The sequence below is a fragment of the Xiphophorus hellerii genome, chromosome 1, assembly GCF_003331165.1.
Source record: "Xiphophorus hellerii strain 12219 chromosome 1, Xiphophorus_hellerii-4.1, whole genome shotgun sequence".
NCBI classification, from domain to species: domain Eukaryota; kingdom Metazoa; phylum Chordata; class Actinopteri; order Cyprinodontiformes; family Poeciliidae; genus Xiphophorus; species Xiphophorus hellerii.
In genome coordinates this window covers 6,376,410-6,394,614 of record NC_045672.1, presented here as the reverse complement: position 1 = coordinate 6,394,614, position 18,205 = coordinate 6,376,410, and the positions used below count along the sequence as shown (strand labels likewise).

The following is an 18,205-nucleotide window of genomic DNA, read 5'->3' as shown; positions in this document are numbered from 1 at the left end:
CCGTGCATCCTCTGAGATAAGCAGCAGGGAACGGAAAGCTCATTCGCCCTAGGACCCCCGAGAGCCGAGGTTCTCTGTGAATCAGTCACGAGCACGCCTCAAGCTGAAGCTTTCAAAAGAGCGTCTGCAAGGAGGGAAGTGTGGCAATATCACTTCCTGCGTCTGTCTGCATACGAGACTGATGCTCACACTTCTGTAACAGCCTTATTAACATTCACAGAAATGGCCGGCCGTTGAGCTCCCACCGCCGCCTTGTCCTCTGTGGGCCTCGCCGCATCCACAGAACCTCTTCACGTCCCAGAACCTCGTTAGTCGCTTTATGAAACAGGAGTGGGTTGTCTTGTTTGCACCTTTTAGAAACAGAAAAGCTCCTCCCCCCCTCAGAGTCGAGGCCTTGTCGGTGTTCTCACTCCAGCCTGAACACAAAGTGTGTGTGTGCCAGTCTTGTACCCAGCAGGCATTGCAGGACTCTGGAGGATTCCCCTAGTTCCTGTTTGGTCTCTGGGTCTGACTGGAAGAAGGTGGCCTGCCTCTAAACACTTCCTGAGCTCCTTCAACAAGAAGGCCGCCGAGGCTCCAATCAGACGCTCCAACAGGACGCAAAATAACCCAGGAGGTGAGGAGGAGAGGGGGAAGGGGGAACATGTCGGAGGTGGGGATGGGTGGTCCGCTCTGTTTACTGAATGCTCCCCTTTGTTGGAATCATAATATGTTCCCACCACAATACTCTAAACCCTGCTTCATCAGCTCCATTGATGTGGAACAGTTCATGCAAATGGCCGCACTGGGCCTTTTTCACCAAGGGGGTGGATGTGGGGGTGAGACTCCTTTTAAATCAGCCGATCCCTGCCTGCAAACCCCTTCTCAGGATTTCACTCAAACTTCTTACGATGTCACCAGGGGACTCAGAATCTATCCAATCACTGAACAGATGCTTAGAACAGATAAATGTGTGGATGTGCCAAAACTTTCTCCAGCTGAACAGAAACAAAATTGAAGTTATTATTTTTGGACCTAAAGAGGAACGATCTAGAGTTATAGATGTAGAGTTATAGATCTAGAGTCAATGCACAGCTTCAGTTATTACAACTAAAAACCAGCGATCAGGCCCGAAACCTGGGAGTAGTGATGGACTCTGACCCGAACCTCCAGAGCCACATAAAGACAGTTACAAAGTCGGCCTTCTGTCACCTGAAGAACATTTCCAGGATTAAAGGACTAGCCAGATCTAGAGAAACTCATCCATGCGTTCATCTTCAGTCGTATTGATTATTGCAACAGCGTCTTCACAGGTCTGTCCAACAAATCAATCAAACAGCTGCAGCTGATCCAGAATGCTGCTGCTCGCGTTCTCACTAAAACCAGGAAGATAGATCACATAACACCAGTTTTAAAGTCCCTACACTGGCTCCCTGTAGCTCAAAGAATAGACTTTAAAATACTGTTAGTTTATAAATCACTGAACGGCTTAGCACCACAATACATTAAAGATCTGCTGCTGTTGTATCAACCTTCCAGACCTCTCAGGTCTTCCGGTTCTGGTCTGCTCTGCATCCCCAGAACCAGAACCAAACGAGGAGAAGCAGCTTTCAGCATCTATGCACCACAAATTTGGAACAAACTTCCAGAAAACTGTAAAACAGCTGAAACACTGACTTCTTTTAAATTAGACTAAAAACCCACCTGTTTAGAATTGTATTTGAAACGTAATCAATTACACATTTATTGATGGAACTTGACTTAATGCTGTGTTTTGATTGTTGATTCTATGTTGCTTTGTGTTTCTGTGTTTGATATGATGTAAGGCAAGGCACTTTGAAATGCCTTGCTGCTGAAATGTGCTATATAAATAAAATTTGATTTGATTTCTAAGAGTTTCCGTCTCATCAACTGAACCTCAGCAAACACAGGGACACATCCAAACATTCCAAGTGTGTGAAGATAGAATGATTCATTCAGAAATTTGACAGAAAGCCGTAGAAAAGGATTTAAAATCCTGTTTAGAAACAACCAAAGTTTTTTAGCTCAGGGTGTAAAATCCTTGGAGAACACCGTTATTACACCTGGGAATGGGAAATAAACTACCTTCAGGTGAACGTCTCCCTCCCAACCAATGCTTGCACCCCCCCCCCCAAGCCATTTGTTGCTACATGAGATGTGTTTACTGTACGAGCCAATAAAGAAGGCTTTAAGAGTTTCACGACTCGAATAATGACTTTATTGCCACCAGCGGCGTTTTGTTGCCACCAGTGGATGAGGCCTAATTAGTGTCAATATGCCAATGATGGCAGAACACTGCGGGCTTCCTCAAAGTGGGACGACGCTGGGAGAAGACGGGATCTAAACAGGGATCAGAGAGAAATCCATTTTAGGGATGTAGGAAAAACTTTGCGGCAAAACTGTGATCCGCACATGGATTCCTTCCTTTCGGATGGGGCAATCAGTGGATAAAGCATGGCAGAGCTCAAAGTTGTCAGCAGCAGCAGCAGCAGTGGCGCTTGAACGCAGCCAGACTGACTCACCCTGGATGATGCTTTCCTCTTGTACTTGTTGGCGAAGTCAAATTTCTCCTTGATCTCGTCCAGCAGCAGCTCCAGGCGCGCCTTCTCCTCTTTGCCCGTGTAATCCTGACCCAGGAGGATGTACGCCCTCCAGTTGGCCGAGTCGAAGCCCCAGTGGCAAGTCCTGTTCTCCTGCGCCTTGTGGCTGTGCACCACGAACTTGTGGGTCGGATACATGAGTCTGCAGTCCATGCACTGGATGCACGCTGCGTTGGGGCTGCTGTACAGCTCCGGTACGAACAAGCCCTGGCACTTGCCGAAACACTCGTGGTAGATCTTGAAGCTCCGATCGGTGAGCTGCAGCTCCAGGGAGCCGGAGCCCGGGTCCTTCTTGCATCGCGGCGGGTATGCTCCTCCATAGATCAGGGCGTTGCAGAGCCGCTCGGCGTCCGTCTTTGTGATGAGACCGCAGGACGGCGCGGAGAAGGGCAGGATGCCCATGACTTTGAGGATCTCCAGCTGGTCCGCCGTGCAGCGGGAGCAGTAGATGTGCAGCTCGTCGCACACCGAGTTGATCTGCTGCAGGGAGAAGTCCCGGAGCACCGTGTTGAGGATCTGCGGCAAGCACAGGCGTTTCTCCCCGCCGACCACGAAGCACGAGATGGTCTCCCCCTCCAGCACCGTCTCGCACCTCTCCGTGGAGCGGTCGGACGGGATGAACAGCGGGCCCGGCATCACGGGCGGCGGCAGATGCTGCAGGACCGGCTCGGGCTCTTTCCCGTCCTTCTTGAAGAGGAGCTCATGCTGCCACCGAGCCGAGAAAGCCGCCGGTCCGCCCAGGGAGTTTATGGCGCTGAGGTGAAACTGCTTCAGAGTTTGTTGCAGTCCCGGGTGAGGCTGGAAGCTCTGCCGACTTACAGTCTCCATGTTTTTCTTCCAACTTTGGAAGCGTTAATCCTTCTCGCTGAACGGGAGTCGCAAGTATCAATCCGTTCCCCGACCTGGTAAATCCACGGCGTCCCAGAACTGAGTAAAACCGAGAAGAGCTTCATCAAACATCCAGTGAATGGAGCTTTTAAAGTTCTTGCAGTTTTAGTCCAGCTCAGTGAACATCGCTCCCCGCAGCAGGTCGCCGACTGTCCCTTTTAAAAAAAAAAAAACTAAAAATAAAAACGAGACTGTTTGAAACTCCAGAGGGCCGAAAAGTTCCGCTGGTCGAGTCCCAAAGCAGAGTAGGCGAAAACCAACCGAAGCGGGGAGGGAAAAGCTCGGCGAGAGAAAAACAAACAAAAAAAATCTTATTCTGGGTTTCTTTCCGCTGTCGAGGACTGCAGAGATCCGCTCGGTCTGCCCCCGCAGTTCACTCTGACTGGATGGAGATGAGAAGTCTGAGAGGCAGCCTGCCGTGCCCGTCCGCGCGCGCTCCCCCACTCCCTCCCTGCCTCTCTCTGCCTCGCGCCCCGTCTAGCTCTCTCTCACGCGCCCTCTCCCTCTCTCTCTCCCCTACCCTCCACCGCTCTTCCTCCACCCTCAGTGTTTGTGTGTCTGGCTCAGTCATTGAATCCCAGCCAGGAATGCGAGTGACTCTGCAGGCAGGCCGGGCTCTTCCAGGAACGAGCCGTCACCCCCTCACCGCCGCCGACACCGTAGACACGCGCGCACACGACGTGCGCCGCACACGCGCACGCACTGCGCGGACGGCTTAAACCAAGCTGCTACCTCGAAGCAGGAAAAAAAGGTGAAGAAAGTAAGAAGACATGTGCTGCTTTAAAGAGTGCGTAGGGGAAATATTTGTTTTTAATCGATCGCATTTTATTATTCTGTGTTGTAAACCTTTTTGTTTGTTTTGTTTTACAACAAATGTAAAGTTTGAATATTAGGCAAACCAAGGACGGACGTATGAGACCCCATGCTGATATTCATAGGTTCTGGTCAGCCACCATAGCTGGCGAAGAAACAATTATGCATGACAGTTAAATCAGTCACTACACATTACTTAAATGTGTCATGAAAGTTACACATTCGTCGGACCACTTTTTTCAGTAACGAGTAATCTAACGCGTTGCTATTTCGTATCCAGTAGTCAGACCACAGTTACTTATCAAAATCATTTTTTGCGTTACTGTGCGTTACTATTTTCTTTTGGAATTTAATTTTATTTCCTCTACGCGTCTTGTCGAGTGATCGCCGTTTCTATGCGACAGTATCAGCAGCGACAGAAACGTAAACAATGGAGGGAGGAGAGAGATGCGCATTTTGTTGGTAGAAAAACAGGAACTATTTTGAGTTTCTGTCGCCAAGTCTGATTATTATAAGTGGCTGTGGGCTTTTTCTAAAAAATTTTATTTTTATTTTTTTAAGTCGCTAGCGAATTTAATGAGTCGCGGGTTGCGCTTTTTGGGCTCGTTTTTGAACGTGAAGTTGCTCATTTGGGCTTGGAAATAAGCAGACAGAAACCCCAGAATGTGTCTGACCTCCAGTTAGTTTTAGTCAGGCTCTGCCTGTCCATCATTTCCCGGATGATCCGTCCCGCTGTGTCTTTGTTAATGTCAAGTTAATATATTACCTGTCAATTACGTCGAGCTGTCCAGAACATTGGAAACATCGAGACTAATATGAACAGAGCAATAAACGTGAAAACAGCCACGAATGAACGAGTCCGTAAAGTTGTGCAACTAAACGCCATTATGATTATTAATATTAAGATAAGTGTCACAAATCTGTGCAGCAGCCATCTGAATTGCGGAGCCGCAGGAGGAGCGCTGAGCTCTGACACCAAACGCAGGGCCGTAACGCACAACCTGGAGGCTGGGGGCTGGGGGGGTTAAAATCCTTCTCAGAGTTTTCCAGACAACAGTGGACCACACAGAAACAGGCACAAATTACTAACGTTTATTTATTTTTTTTGTACTGTAACCATTAAAAAAAATCTCCCCTTCAGTTCAACCCTATAAGTGGAGACACATCGTTGATGTTACCATTATAAAATAGCTTACAACTAAGTATCGGCAAAGATCAATGTAATTTTCACAGCGTTGTTGGTTAGCAGCAGCTGAAAGTAACTAAAAAAGTTACTTTTAATGTAACTTAGTTACTTTCCAGATCAAGTAGTCAGTAATCTAACTGAGTTACTTTTTCAAGGAGTAATCAGTAATCCGATTAAAGTTACTTTTTCAAAGTAACTATGCCATCACTGTCCTCCACAATAACATTTGATTTTATTGAGTTTTTCTTTACGATGTACTTTCCAGAACAATGACGCATAAACAGTGAACATATGGAGGGCAAATATCAAAGGAAGGAGCAAAGCTTTATGGTGTGCTCAAAGCAAAAAGGGTTGTCACCCACTGATTTATCTAGTCACTGTGTCAAAAATGTGTTTTCTGAGATCAGACAAAAGCATGCTGAATTCTGATTCCATTTTAACATAACCTGCTTTGAAGAACTCCACCAACTATGTCACAAAAAAAATTTATTCCTAGAGCTGGATCTGTTTAAAGTATGAAGAAAAAAAAAAGAAAAAAAAACAGCAGGAGAAAATCAAAAAAGACATAAAAAAAAAAATACCATGACAAATATTGCAATAAAAAGACATCATACCTAACTCTGCTGAAATACAGAACAGATCGCTGCTCTGTACAGCAGTACTGTCTTTTCAGATTTTGCCACATGCTCAAGAAACATCACCATTTTAATGCACATATTAGTGCTTTGTAATAATTCTCTACGGGAAACTAAGCTGAAAGACAGATTTGGGGTTTTATTTGTGTAGATTAGCCATCTCACAATTTCTAGGGCTGAGTTTATGCAAGTCATTTGGTTCAGTGAGAAAAGAACGTAAAAGAGGATGGGTGTTGTCTTGTGAGACAGGACATATTTAAGCAACACGTCTGGCTGTGGTTTAGTGTACCTTCTGCTTTAATGTGTTAAGAAGAAATATCAGTGAGAGGCAATGTTCTTGTTAATGTTTTGCATAAGCAAAAATGATCAGAAGTTGATAAACAGCAATGTTTCTATGTTTTTACATGACTTTTTTTCAAAGGAATCATAAAGTTTCTACATATTTAGATACGCTGCTTGCTTAATCGGTTTTTTTTTTTAGATTCAGTTTTGTTACAGAGAAAGAAGTAAAACTGGAGGAATAGTAAAAGATAATCCTGATCTGTAATCCAAACCAAACGGGGAGGACTGGCGGGGTTTGGGTTCATGTGTTGAGGGCAAGTTCAACTCCCGGAGAGTTCTGGTGGTTTCTGCTCTTTTAGCGTCCCCTGTCCAAATCCGGCTGCAACTGCAACCTAAAATGTGGGTCATGACCTGAAAGCATCGCTTAGCTGTGTTCAAAGAGCACCTTTCAAACACATGGAAAACACAGAGAGCTTAGGAGGAAACAAATGTGGAATCATAATGACAGTAATAACAATTAAGAGGAACAGCTAAGGTTAAATGTTTTGTTTTTCAATATCTTCTTTTTTTAGGGGGTATAAAATATGTCCATGTCCTGATGCCACATCCTGCCATTGGTTTACCGATCCAAAGTTTTATTTTTAAATATACGTTTGAAAATGTTGTAAGTAGATTTACAGATATTACATATTAATTTATTACCAAGAAGGCAGAGTACTCCCATTTATTTCTATATACTTACAGAGTCTAGACTAGAGTGTCAGTTATTCCAATCTTGGACTTTTTACCATTTTATTTATTTGATAAATCACTTTTCATGATCAACAATATATGGGGCCAGAAAATTTTTTGACCAAAATCATGACCAAAAATGTAATGTAAATGTTAAAATGATTTCTAAAAAAACATCAATTAAATATAATCACTTAGCATTAGCATAATCACTTCAGAACTTCCAAGTTGCTGTCTTCAAACGGTCTCTGTGTAGCTTTAGCTGTTTGGCTGGATAATAAATGTTCCCTGAATGCGTAGTTCTCCTGCAGATGGAAACTAATTGTCCTCCAGGATTTCCCTTTGTTCTGCTGCCTTCATCTGACCTTCTACATTAAAAAATGCTTTGCTGAGAAGCACCCCACAGCATGATGCAGCCACCACTATGCTTCACAGTGGAGATAGTGTGTTTGTGGTGATGTGCAGTGTTTGGTGTCCATCTTGTGTGGCTGGGCAAAAGGTTCTGTTATGGATTCTGTGTTTTCCTGTTTTATCTGCCTACTACACGCACAGTGCTGCGGCTAACATAAGGCAATTTTTGTGATTTTTCTTTTGTCAGAAAATCCAAAGATTTGTTGATTGTGACTGATTTGTAAAATCAGTAAAAAGGGTAAGACACCAAAGAGAGTGAATACTTTTTACAGGCAATGTGTCTCCAGCCTCTGGAAAGGTTATCAGTCCATCAAAGGGCCATGCGGCATGCACACTCACAGCAATGTTCACTGGAGAGCAGCCAATTAACCCAATATGGGTGTTTTTGGAGTTGGAGGGGAATCCTTGGGGGAAAGTCAGGAGCTTCTTGTTCTGAAGCAACAGAGCTAACAACTTCCCCACTGTGCAGCCCAGGGGAAATGCTTTTGCCACCTAAACTCCAGCGTAGGTGGCACCTGCAAGAATTTAATGATCAACGGACCATCTAATGGTAAATGGACTGAACTTATGTAGCGCTTTTCCAGTCATTTTTGACCACTCAAAGCGCTTTACACTAGAGTCACATTCACCCAGTCGCACTCACAAACACACACACATTTATAACACCGATACGCAGATCGGTAGGCAATTTGGGGTTTGGGGCCCAGAGGCACGTCGACATGTGGCAGGAGGAAGCTGGAATCGAACCTACAACCTTCCGATCGCAAGACGACTACTCTACCAAAGAGCCACAGTCGCCCCATGGACATCTCACTAATTCATTTTCAAAGTCAAGACTTTAATGCTCTCTATTTTGCAATTACACCTAACTGAAAATGTCTGGGTTTTGCCTAAAAAGCGAATGATAGAAGTCTATTTCTAGGCTTTTTTTTTTTAGGTGCTTTGGTGAATTTCTCAAATCATCCTTGATGTTTGCAAAACAGTGATTGCATTTCTCAAAATTATTTCTTCAAACAGCAAGAAACCACTGAAAAACTGCAAAATCCAGTCTATGCCTCAAAACGCTTAGCTCATCTCTCAAAATGAATTATCTGTGTCAGTGAACATATCAGCGCTTCAGAATGTCAAGTCCTTTTTTTCATTGCGTACGGCAGGGCCGTGCAGAGGCTTTTGGAGGGCCTGGGGCTCAGAGTTAAAAAGGGGACACGATCTTAAAACACCGTGCAACAACACAGCAACAACCCATATTAATCAAGAATCTAGTATTTAATCGGATCATACTGTATCATTGTCATCATGTGGGGGCAATGCAAAGCAAATATAGTCTGTGTTTTCCTTGGTAGGTATAATGTTGCTGTTTGTGCTGCTGACAGTCCTGAAGGTCTGAGTTGATCTGTGACTGTAGCTGTTGAACAGATCATAGGAGAAAGAGAAGGTCCCTGGTTATGAAGTTATGAAATAAGCCAATTTGTTACTATGTTACTAAATAAACCCTAATAATATCTGACTGTTTAACCTCCATAGTAACTTGGCTTCAGGCTGTTTTCAAGACTGAAAAAGCTCAGAGGGGTTAACTCTACATTATTTTTGGATGATAGCTCCTCTGAGATCTAGAATTGTAAAACTGAAAGACATCAGGGCAAAGAAAAGTCAGTAGCTGCTGGTAGGCCCCTCCAGACATTCAGGGGGCCCTAGAAATGGCTGAATTGTAACACAGACCATTGACCTAAAACTTTAGCTGTCATTTATTTCGAACAACAATGTTACTAAATTGTATTTCAGTCTGTCAGCGGAGATAAAAATGAATTGTTTGATTAGGAAGCTTACTTTGTATAAGTGCAAAGAATCATCTAGATAGTTTGATTGTTGTGTTACCATGGCTACAGTCAGATGCTATTTGCAATCTTTGTGTTTACGCTGGCTTTGTTCACAAATACATCACAATAAATAATAGCCAATAATCAGCGGTTGATTTTAAGCTGAAGCAACGAAGCTGGGCGCTCTCTCACAGACTTCACTGAATCTGTATTTGAACACTGCTAGTGATTCTGATGTTCTGAGTAGGAAGGTGTGAGTCGGTGGTAGCCAGGGGATTTGAGATGTGTAGCAGTGACAGTCTCAGCCGGGTGCTTTTTCTTTGAATCAGGATGTTTGATTCTGACCCCCAGCAGTGGGACCGCCTCAGTCTACATGTAGCAAACCGGGCATTTAAGTCCACCACTGAGGCAGCCTGGTAAAATTAAAGTCAGAAGTTTTCTCTGCAGCCGAACCATTTCTGAGTTTGGGGGCGAGGAGGGGGTTTTCCTGCTATTGCAAGGACATGTACAAAAATAAAAAATAAAGACAATTTTTCTAACTTCAACATCAGACCTATCGTTTCATAAGCAAACAAGTGCCTGTTGAGCAAAAAACATTCATGCCAATAATTTGATAGAGGGTGCATTTAAGCCTGTCCCTTCCTTACCATGGGCCTGGTGTCTTAACATCATGGAAGCAGAGAAACTGAGAATCTGTTCAGTCATTATTAGACTGAGCAGGGCAGCCAGGGCCATGTATTTTTCTAAAGAACAAAGAAAAACAAGCTAACGTTGAAATGGGAACAAAGGACAACCTCCTTTAGAAAAACTAGAAAAACAGTGCTGTAAGGATCACAGGGTATTCTTCCTATGCTTTTCATCTCCATGCTGAGAGAAAGTCTGCAATGAAGTTAAGGAACGAAGAGCAGGATGAGAGGAACTCCATCGGCATCCTGTCGTGTCGTCTCCTGATGATGTTGGAGTGACTGCCCCTGTCAAACATCCTCAACCTCCTCTGCCTCTTCTCCTGTTTTGCCTCCTAACTCCTCCACCACAGCCTCACTCTTCTTCTTCTTCTTCTTCTTCTTCTTCTTCCCCCCCATTCTTCCATTGTCAGAAATGTAACATTGAGTTTTCTACACATACGCCATATACTTCCCAGTTGATGGATCATGAAATGCATCTTTGAACTATTTCAGAAAACTGGTTGGTAATTGGGATTACAGGATTCACCTGGGAGCAACTTATCAGTCAGGACAGATTTAGAAAAAAGTGTAATTGAAATGTATGATTGACATCTCATGACAGCCCATTTAAGCATTCTGCATGTTAAAACTTAAATGACAAACTTATGCTTAAATGTTGTGGAGGTCGAGGCAATTCAACAGATGTATGTAATTCCAACATGCCAATTGAAAATGTAGGAAGAAAAGCAACAGTTTATGCCTAATAGTTTGCATGGAAGTAGCATTTATAACTTGTTCAAAGGATTGAGAAACTACGAAAGTGTCGTAGTTTTGAGAATTACAATTCTGTTTTGAGGAATGCACCAAAGCAACTGAGAGAAACTGTAATATATTGAGATTCAACAGCCTGTGGTGCAAAAGTTTTATGTTCAGTAAATTGCTTCTGAACTACCACATTTTCCTTTTGATCTTTTAAAGGTCATGCTAATCATTAGCTCTTGATGCTTTCTAAAGGTGTTTCCCTGCTTCACAGGATGGATTATTTTGGAGAAGAGCTGATGTACTTAAGAGATTGGCTGGCTGACAGCAAATCAAATGGCAATAGCCAAGTAATTTTTAGCACACTGAGACCAGCTTTTGCGTATTTGTTTCTTTTTTGTTCAATAAACTGCTTTTATGACCCAAGGAAAATCATGTCAATGCATCACGAATATATAGAAAGAAATGGTAATGTGAAACTGTACAGTTTGATAACGAGGATCATTTGGAATGTGTTTATAATTCAATCAAAATTACTTTTCGTAAAGGGCCTTAAAAGACAACATTTGTTGCAAATGGACGCTATGTAAATATGCCTAATTGAGCTGAATTGAATAGAACAGAAAGGTAAAATTAGGGGGGAAAGTATAAAAAATAACCTTTCTAAACTTCTAAATACAAATATACAAAATAACAAGTGATTCCAATTTTATGTGAATGAAAAAACAAACATAAAAGGACTTTCGTGAAGAACACCTAAATATAATAATTTCTGAAAACACTCAGAATCCTCCTATATGACTTAGGAAACAGTTGACCTGGGAAGAATGATCAGACATGCTTTGTGTTCAGTCTGCGTGCTGGCACGAAGCACTGCGATTAACTCTGGCAGCGACAGACAGTAAAGTCAGGCCTGCAGCTGTCTGTGTGGAGATTTGGTGATAATGGAGGAAAGTGTGATGCAAAACTTGCTGTTCCTTCAGGCTTCTCGTCCCACCTGGGCCAAAGCTGCCAGACACCAGAGTGAATGCCAACCCTGCTTTTAGATGTTTCGTGTAATGTTGCCAACATGGAGCCCCTATGCTAGCCTCTCCTCATGTGCTGTTGCTGCTTTGTTTTCACTCTCCTTACGCTTCTGTGATTGTGATGACCAAGCCTCAGTCTTCATCTCTGTCAATGAACTGCAAGATAGACAGACAGACAGACAGACAGAGAGCAGACCTCCCTCGTGACTCTCCCTAATCAGCTCCTTCAGACTAGCTAACAGCAATTAGCAAACATCTGATGGAACTGCGCATCAATTGGGCTCATTATAGGAGCTACTGCTGATAAAAACATTGTTAAGAAAGTTAATAGAGGAGCGCACAGGAGGAAGATGAAGACAATGACCAATTTCTTTAAAAAAAAAAAAAGTAGCCTGTTACAGGTACTGTTTGGAAAAAGCATTTTTCAAAGTGTTTCATTTAAGTTAACTAAAAGTCTTTTTAGTGTATCTCATGTTTAATGTATATATCTGCAGCCTATACATGTACTCTGTGTTTCCTTTTAAAGTCAGTGGGTGTAGCTTAAATTAGGTGAGCTCAAAAATCGGGAAACAATGGTGACTTAAAGTTTATCTGAGGACTCTTGTGTTTCAGTCTGAAAGCATAGCAGTCTTGTGAATAAGTCACCAAAATGTTTATTTACCGTTTTTCATCCTTCATGTTTTGTCAAATCAGATAAAAAAAGATAAGACCTTTGAAATGGGAAATAAAATGGATTAAATAGAAATCCTTGAGCTGTCTCTCAAGTGATGGAGGAAGATAAGTGTGGAAGGTTTTTCAATGTTTACAAATGAAAAAAATCTTCTTCTTTTTTTTGTTGGCCAGAAAGGGAAGGAGTTTAGAGCAAAGCTTATCTATTCTTCAGATGGCTTGGTGGATACACGGGTCACACTCTCCCCCAGAACCGTAAATATTTAAACAGTGTAGTTCCACTTTTGGAATTAGTCCAAGCATTTGTTACTTCTCAGCAGGACTATTGTAATTCTTTGGAATTATGAAGTCCAACAAATGTAAAAGCCTTCAGCTGACCTAAAATGCTGCAGCAAGAAAGAGTTCAGATGAAAATTTTAAAAAGACATAATATTTCTCCTGTTTTAGCTTCCCTTCATTGCCTCCTTGTTAAATCTATTACAGAATTTAAGATTCTCCTTCACATATAATCAAGCTCTTAATAATCCACCTCCATCATAGAGCAGAGATCTGATTGGTCTACCTGATCTCAACTCGGCACGTTGCTCTCAGACTGCAGGTTTACTGCTGGTTCCCAGAATTTCAAAAAGTAGAACAGGAAGCGAGTTCTCGGGCTCCTCTCCTGTTTGACCAGCGCCCAGCTTTCGTCAGTGAGGCAGAAACCCGTCTACGTTTAAGAGTAGGCTTAAAACTTTCCTTTTTGATCAAGATAAAAGTTAGACTGGCTTATGTTATCCTACGTTATTTCTGTAGTTATGCTGACGTAGGCTTAGGCTGCTGGAGGACAAACTGAACGTTTTCTCACTTTGTTACATTCTCTTAGTACTCGCTCATTATTCTTCTCATCTTTGTTATTTTTTTCTCTTCTCACCTTTATTTTACCAGGATAAAAACTCATGGAGATTAAAAACCTCTTTCTCAAGGGAATCCTGGCCAAGAGCAGCATATCTGCCCTTATTGAAGCCATTTCCTTTATGTTCTCTCTGGTTTTCTCTTTATAAAAGTTACACCTAGCCCAGCATTTACGCTTACCTGTGACACCTTCCTGGAAAGGACCATTAGCTGAGCTATTGCTGCCAATAACTTCATGTTCTCTCTCTATAGATGATGGACTTGGCCAATGCGGTCTCTAAAATAAAACCTTGTTGCCACCAATGGTTTGTCTTCTGTTTGTCATCCCATCGATTTTGTACTAAAGCCTCAGAGGTTGTTTGTGTAGCTGTTTCTTTCCTTGCCGAGGCCACTGAAGAGCTGCTGCTGCTGCCATGAACTTTTTACAGTTTCTTTAACGTAGAAAGTGTTCCTGGATCAGCTGTGGCAGATGGCCGCTTAGACTGAGTCAGGTTCTGGTTCTGCTGAAGGTTTCTTCCTGTGAAAGGGTAGTTTTCCTTTCTACTGCCGCTACATGAGGGATTGCTGCAAAGACAGTATGTTAATGTTTTTGTTTTTGACTAAACCTTTTCACTAATTGACTTAATAAACTAAATCTGAGAGTTTCTGCAACTATAATTGAAATAAAATGTAAATCACTTTGAATTTGTTTTTATGAATGGATTGAATTGACTAAATACTGTCCCTTGTTCATTATTTTGTAAAAAACCTTTCAAATTGTATTGCAGTTTTTATAAGTTGATTTGGATCACATTGACAGTTTAAACAAATTGTGTGAAGACAGGTATTTGTCTTACTGTATGTATTTTGAGTTTCAATTCATCTTAATTCATGTTCAATTTAGGCTCACTTTCAATGCAACATTTTTCAGTACATTTATTTCAGATATTTTCAGAACAATTATGTTTTTTATGACAATATTTCGCCTTAGTGCCAATATTTCTTTTCAGATTTATTTTAAGCTGCTGTCATATTAACCCCACACCTCCCAGTCAAGACATATGGAGGACAGAGGAGACTCTTGCTGCAGCGCTCGCAGCAAGAGAAACGCCAAGCGCTTGTGATAAAGGTTCATTCCGGCCTGTTTCCTAAGAGACTCAACATCAGTCTTGAACGGCATCATAAATGACTGTAGCGTGCTGAACATCCGATCACAGGAGATGAGTGAGCACTTGCAGCACAGCAGGGGCAATTTACCTGAAACTGTTGCTGCTTGTGAGCAGCGACTTTTATTGTATATATAAATAAAAGTTGCATGTAGAACACAACCTGCAGCTCCTTCGGTCCCCTGGGAGCCTCGCTCATCTTTTCATCGGCCCGTCATGTCGGCAGGACTGTGAGCAGGTCGGATTAGTGTTCTCTCTCACCTAATCCAACGATTACATAAAATAAATCCAAACATCCAATCCTCATGCCTCAGTCTCAAATCCATTCCCTTTCCACTTTTCACTGTCAGCTCTCACTCTTCTCCTGTCTTCCCGGCTGCCATCTTCTTCACTTCGGAGCATTTATCTGGAACAATTAGCAAGTGTAGGGATTTCTTACTCTGGTCTGCACGTGTGCTTGACTGATTTCCTTGGTCATTTGCTGTTGATATCACCAAAATTCCTTATGAAATAGAACTGCTAAAATAACTTTTTAAAGACATTTATGAGCATGCCTCAGGCTGTTCCACCTGCACCACAATAAAAGGTCTAATTGACCCCACTGGCCTTTCTCCAACCTCTGTCCATCCGCAGTCGTTTATGATCCTACATTGTAGACTTCGTCAGGAGTCTTCCTTCCTCTAAAATCAAAAGTCCTTTTTGTCTCTATAGACCGTTTCTGTTGCTTTGATGAAACTCCACTGAGGCCTAACCACTTTCAACTCTCATCCAACTTTTATTTATTGATCAGGATTTAGATATTTTGGGGGGATTGGGACTCCTGTCATGATCCACAGGTGTTTGTGTTTCGTGGTATTTTGTCATCCCTCTCTTTATGTACGCTCTTGGATCTTTCCGTTTTAGTTTAGTCCTTTTGTCGTGGTTCTGTTATTCATCTGACTCGTCCCATTGCGCTCTGGATTATGTTCTCTCACATGAGTGTCATTCTTTTCCGGTGTTAGTTTCTCTGTTTATCTTTCACCTTCCCTCAGACTGTCAGTCTGCATCCATCACCTCCACCTGCGCTTTTCACAGCTGCGCCCACTTCTCTCTGATTAGCTCCTCTGGTTTCCTTACCATTTTCGTGATTAATCCATTGTCACCTATGTGAATGTCTTGTTTTCCTGCAGTTTATTTATTTCGTGAGTATTTCCATAATCTTCGTCGTGTGTTCTTCGATAATTCCGAGTTCGTGTCTACATGCTGGTCCAACCATAACATCACCAGTCATAACACTTTTCTTACCAGCTTCTAGTAAGGAGCCGAGTCAAAGTTTCCAGATAATACTTACCTTAATGATAATGACAACCACTCACCTTTTCTCTTCTTGTCCAAAAAAAGACTCATCTTTCCAATAAATATTAAAAAACTTCCTATTTGTGTCCGTTGTGGTTGACCGCTTGAAAAAGTCTCATATTCAAACATGACCCAGTTTGGGGGACTATATCCAGTGTCTGTCTTGTTTCTGTTGTCTGATAACTTGTCCAATTACTGGTGACAGTCTTCAGTGTACCATAGTGAGCACAAAATGCTTTAGTTGCAATCTTCTCTTACTGGATAACTTTCAGTTCCATTTGATGCTTTCCAAGCTCTGTAAACTGTGGCTTTAGTTAAATTAGCAAATATAAGAATAATTGTATAAGGTCAGTTGGACTTTATTTAAGGTTTATCAAATTCTCAACAACCGACGGTAAGGTGTGGAGTTCAGAAGACTGAATACTGAAACATAAACATTTAAAAGGATGTGCAGCTTATGCAACCAGGCTACTGCAACTTTTTATTTTTTACATTTTTCTCTAATAATTTTGCTTGATTTTTGCAGACATTTTGAAATATGTATCTTTCTTACATCTGGTAGTGTTTGCTGCTTTGTCTCTGGACAGCTCGACAGGGTGTGCAGAGAGAAGTACAGTGATTTGCTCAAGTATCACCTACGCTTGGATGGCGATGTGCTTCTTCAGCAGGGTCAGGGAACCTGGCCAGAGTTGATAAGAAGACTTAAGAACAGGGTGGAGGTTCACCTTCCAACAGAACAACCACCCAAAAACAAACAGCCAGGATGGCTGTCATCAAATCATATCCGGGTGATAGGACGGCCTAGTCAAAGGTCAGACAAAATAAGAAAATGAATGTTTAAAGATACTCTCTCTCTAGTCTGACTGTGGTTGAGCTGTTTAGATGTCCAAAGCTGGTGGACACGGGCAAGAAAAGACATGAAGCGCTGACTACAGCAAGAGGTGGTTCTACAAACGATGGGCTCAGGAGGCACACCTTTCAGATATGTAGATTTTGAAACAATGTGTCTCAGCCTTCCACTTAACTACTTTGTGTTTGCCTAGCTTGTAAAATCCACACAGAACCTACTGAGATGTACGGCTTGACTGTGCAAAAATGTGGGGATGTTCAAGGTCTGTTAATATAGTTTTCACCTAATTGTTACCATTTTGAATAATTTAATTAGTGCTAAAATCTTTGCTTCTGCCTGTCAAATTTTGTGATCTTAGCTTCTTTTTTTTAAGTGTTGACCAAACAAACAAACAGACAGAGTCTTTGTGAGGCTGCAGACCTAATTTTAGTTGTTATGCATCGATTTTCTGTCTAAAGATAAATGGAGTTGTGTCTTTTTTCACTTTCCTCTGCATTCAGCGGGTACGTTTGCAATTTCTGCAGAGGCATCTTCACTTCCCTGGTCTCCATGACAGCAGGGGACAACACAGCATCACTTGCAGCGTGTGATGTAAGGTTTCTTTCCAGGCGCCAGCAGGATTTTTCCCAGTGTAGCGCTGCAGACAACCCTGGCCCAGTCCTCTGCTTTTGTGCTTTTCCCCCAATGTGACCCAAAAAGAAAGATTGTGCAATACGGTCAGTTCAGAAAACGCCTCGCTGCAGTCCTCAGGTTATGGTGCAGAAGTTTGAAAAAGGAAGGAATAGTAACCATAAACATAATTCAAGATTTGCACACATTATCCCCCCCCCTCTCTCCTGTCTTTCATTTCTATGATGTTCTCTTTTCCTTCCTTTCACTCCAGCTTTCCCTTGTCTTTTTTTCCATTGCATAATTACAGCTGCTCTCCGTTGGTCGTCCCTCTGGCCAAAAGCTTAAAAGACTCAGAAAGTCCCACCAACACTATGACTTCAACTTTCCACTTTACGTGTGTCCTTGCAGAGGGAACAAAGCCCCATCATAACAGTTAGCATACTTGCATGATGTAACCTGCTGTGCTTTGCGCTAAGTAGAAATCCTTGTGCAGGACTGACATAATTTTGTTAGAGCATTAAAAGTAAGAGTCAAGGATTAAATGATACTGTACAATCAAACTGTGGAACAGAGAACGCTGCTTATCCTGCTGTTTCTTGCTTTAAGGCACAACCAAATCACAAATCCTTTCATTGATTGCATTACAATTGCAAAGTTTAGTTTACATGCTGAGCAACACTATTCCGTTTTCTGAAAGTCAGAGTCCAGCTTCCTTCCGTTCCTCTGGTGTCACTGGCATGCTAAGGTGGAGAATAACATCTGATTTCATTGTTTGAAGGAAGATAAATAAATCTGATTTTAACTTTTTCCAATTCTGGATGCACGCAGACTATCAAAAGCATTGACATATAGATCAGGGGTCTTCAAATCCAGCCCTCGAGGGCCGGTGT

At 42.3% G+C, this 18,205-nt stretch overlaps 2 protein-coding genes across 2 annotated transcripts in view; both read right to left on the bottom strand.

Moving 5' to 3' along the window:
• The window catches only part of skia (v-ski avian sarcoma viral oncogene homolog a), a 71,106-nt gene extending 67,165 nt beyond the window's left edge, over positions 1–3,941 (bottom strand). The window contains exon 1 of the mRNA XM_032564616.1: positions 2,523–3,941. Coding sequence (XP_032420507.1) covers positions 2,523–3,428 — 906 coding nt within the window. The 5' untranslated portion in view covers positions 3,429–3,941. The remainder of the gene's footprint in view (positions 1–2,522) is intronic.
• The window catches only part of LOC116721371 (tumor necrosis factor receptor superfamily member 14-like), a 1,133,408-nt gene that overhangs the window by 613,671 nt on the left and 501,532 nt on the right, over positions 1–18,205 (bottom strand). The window lies entirely within an intron of this gene.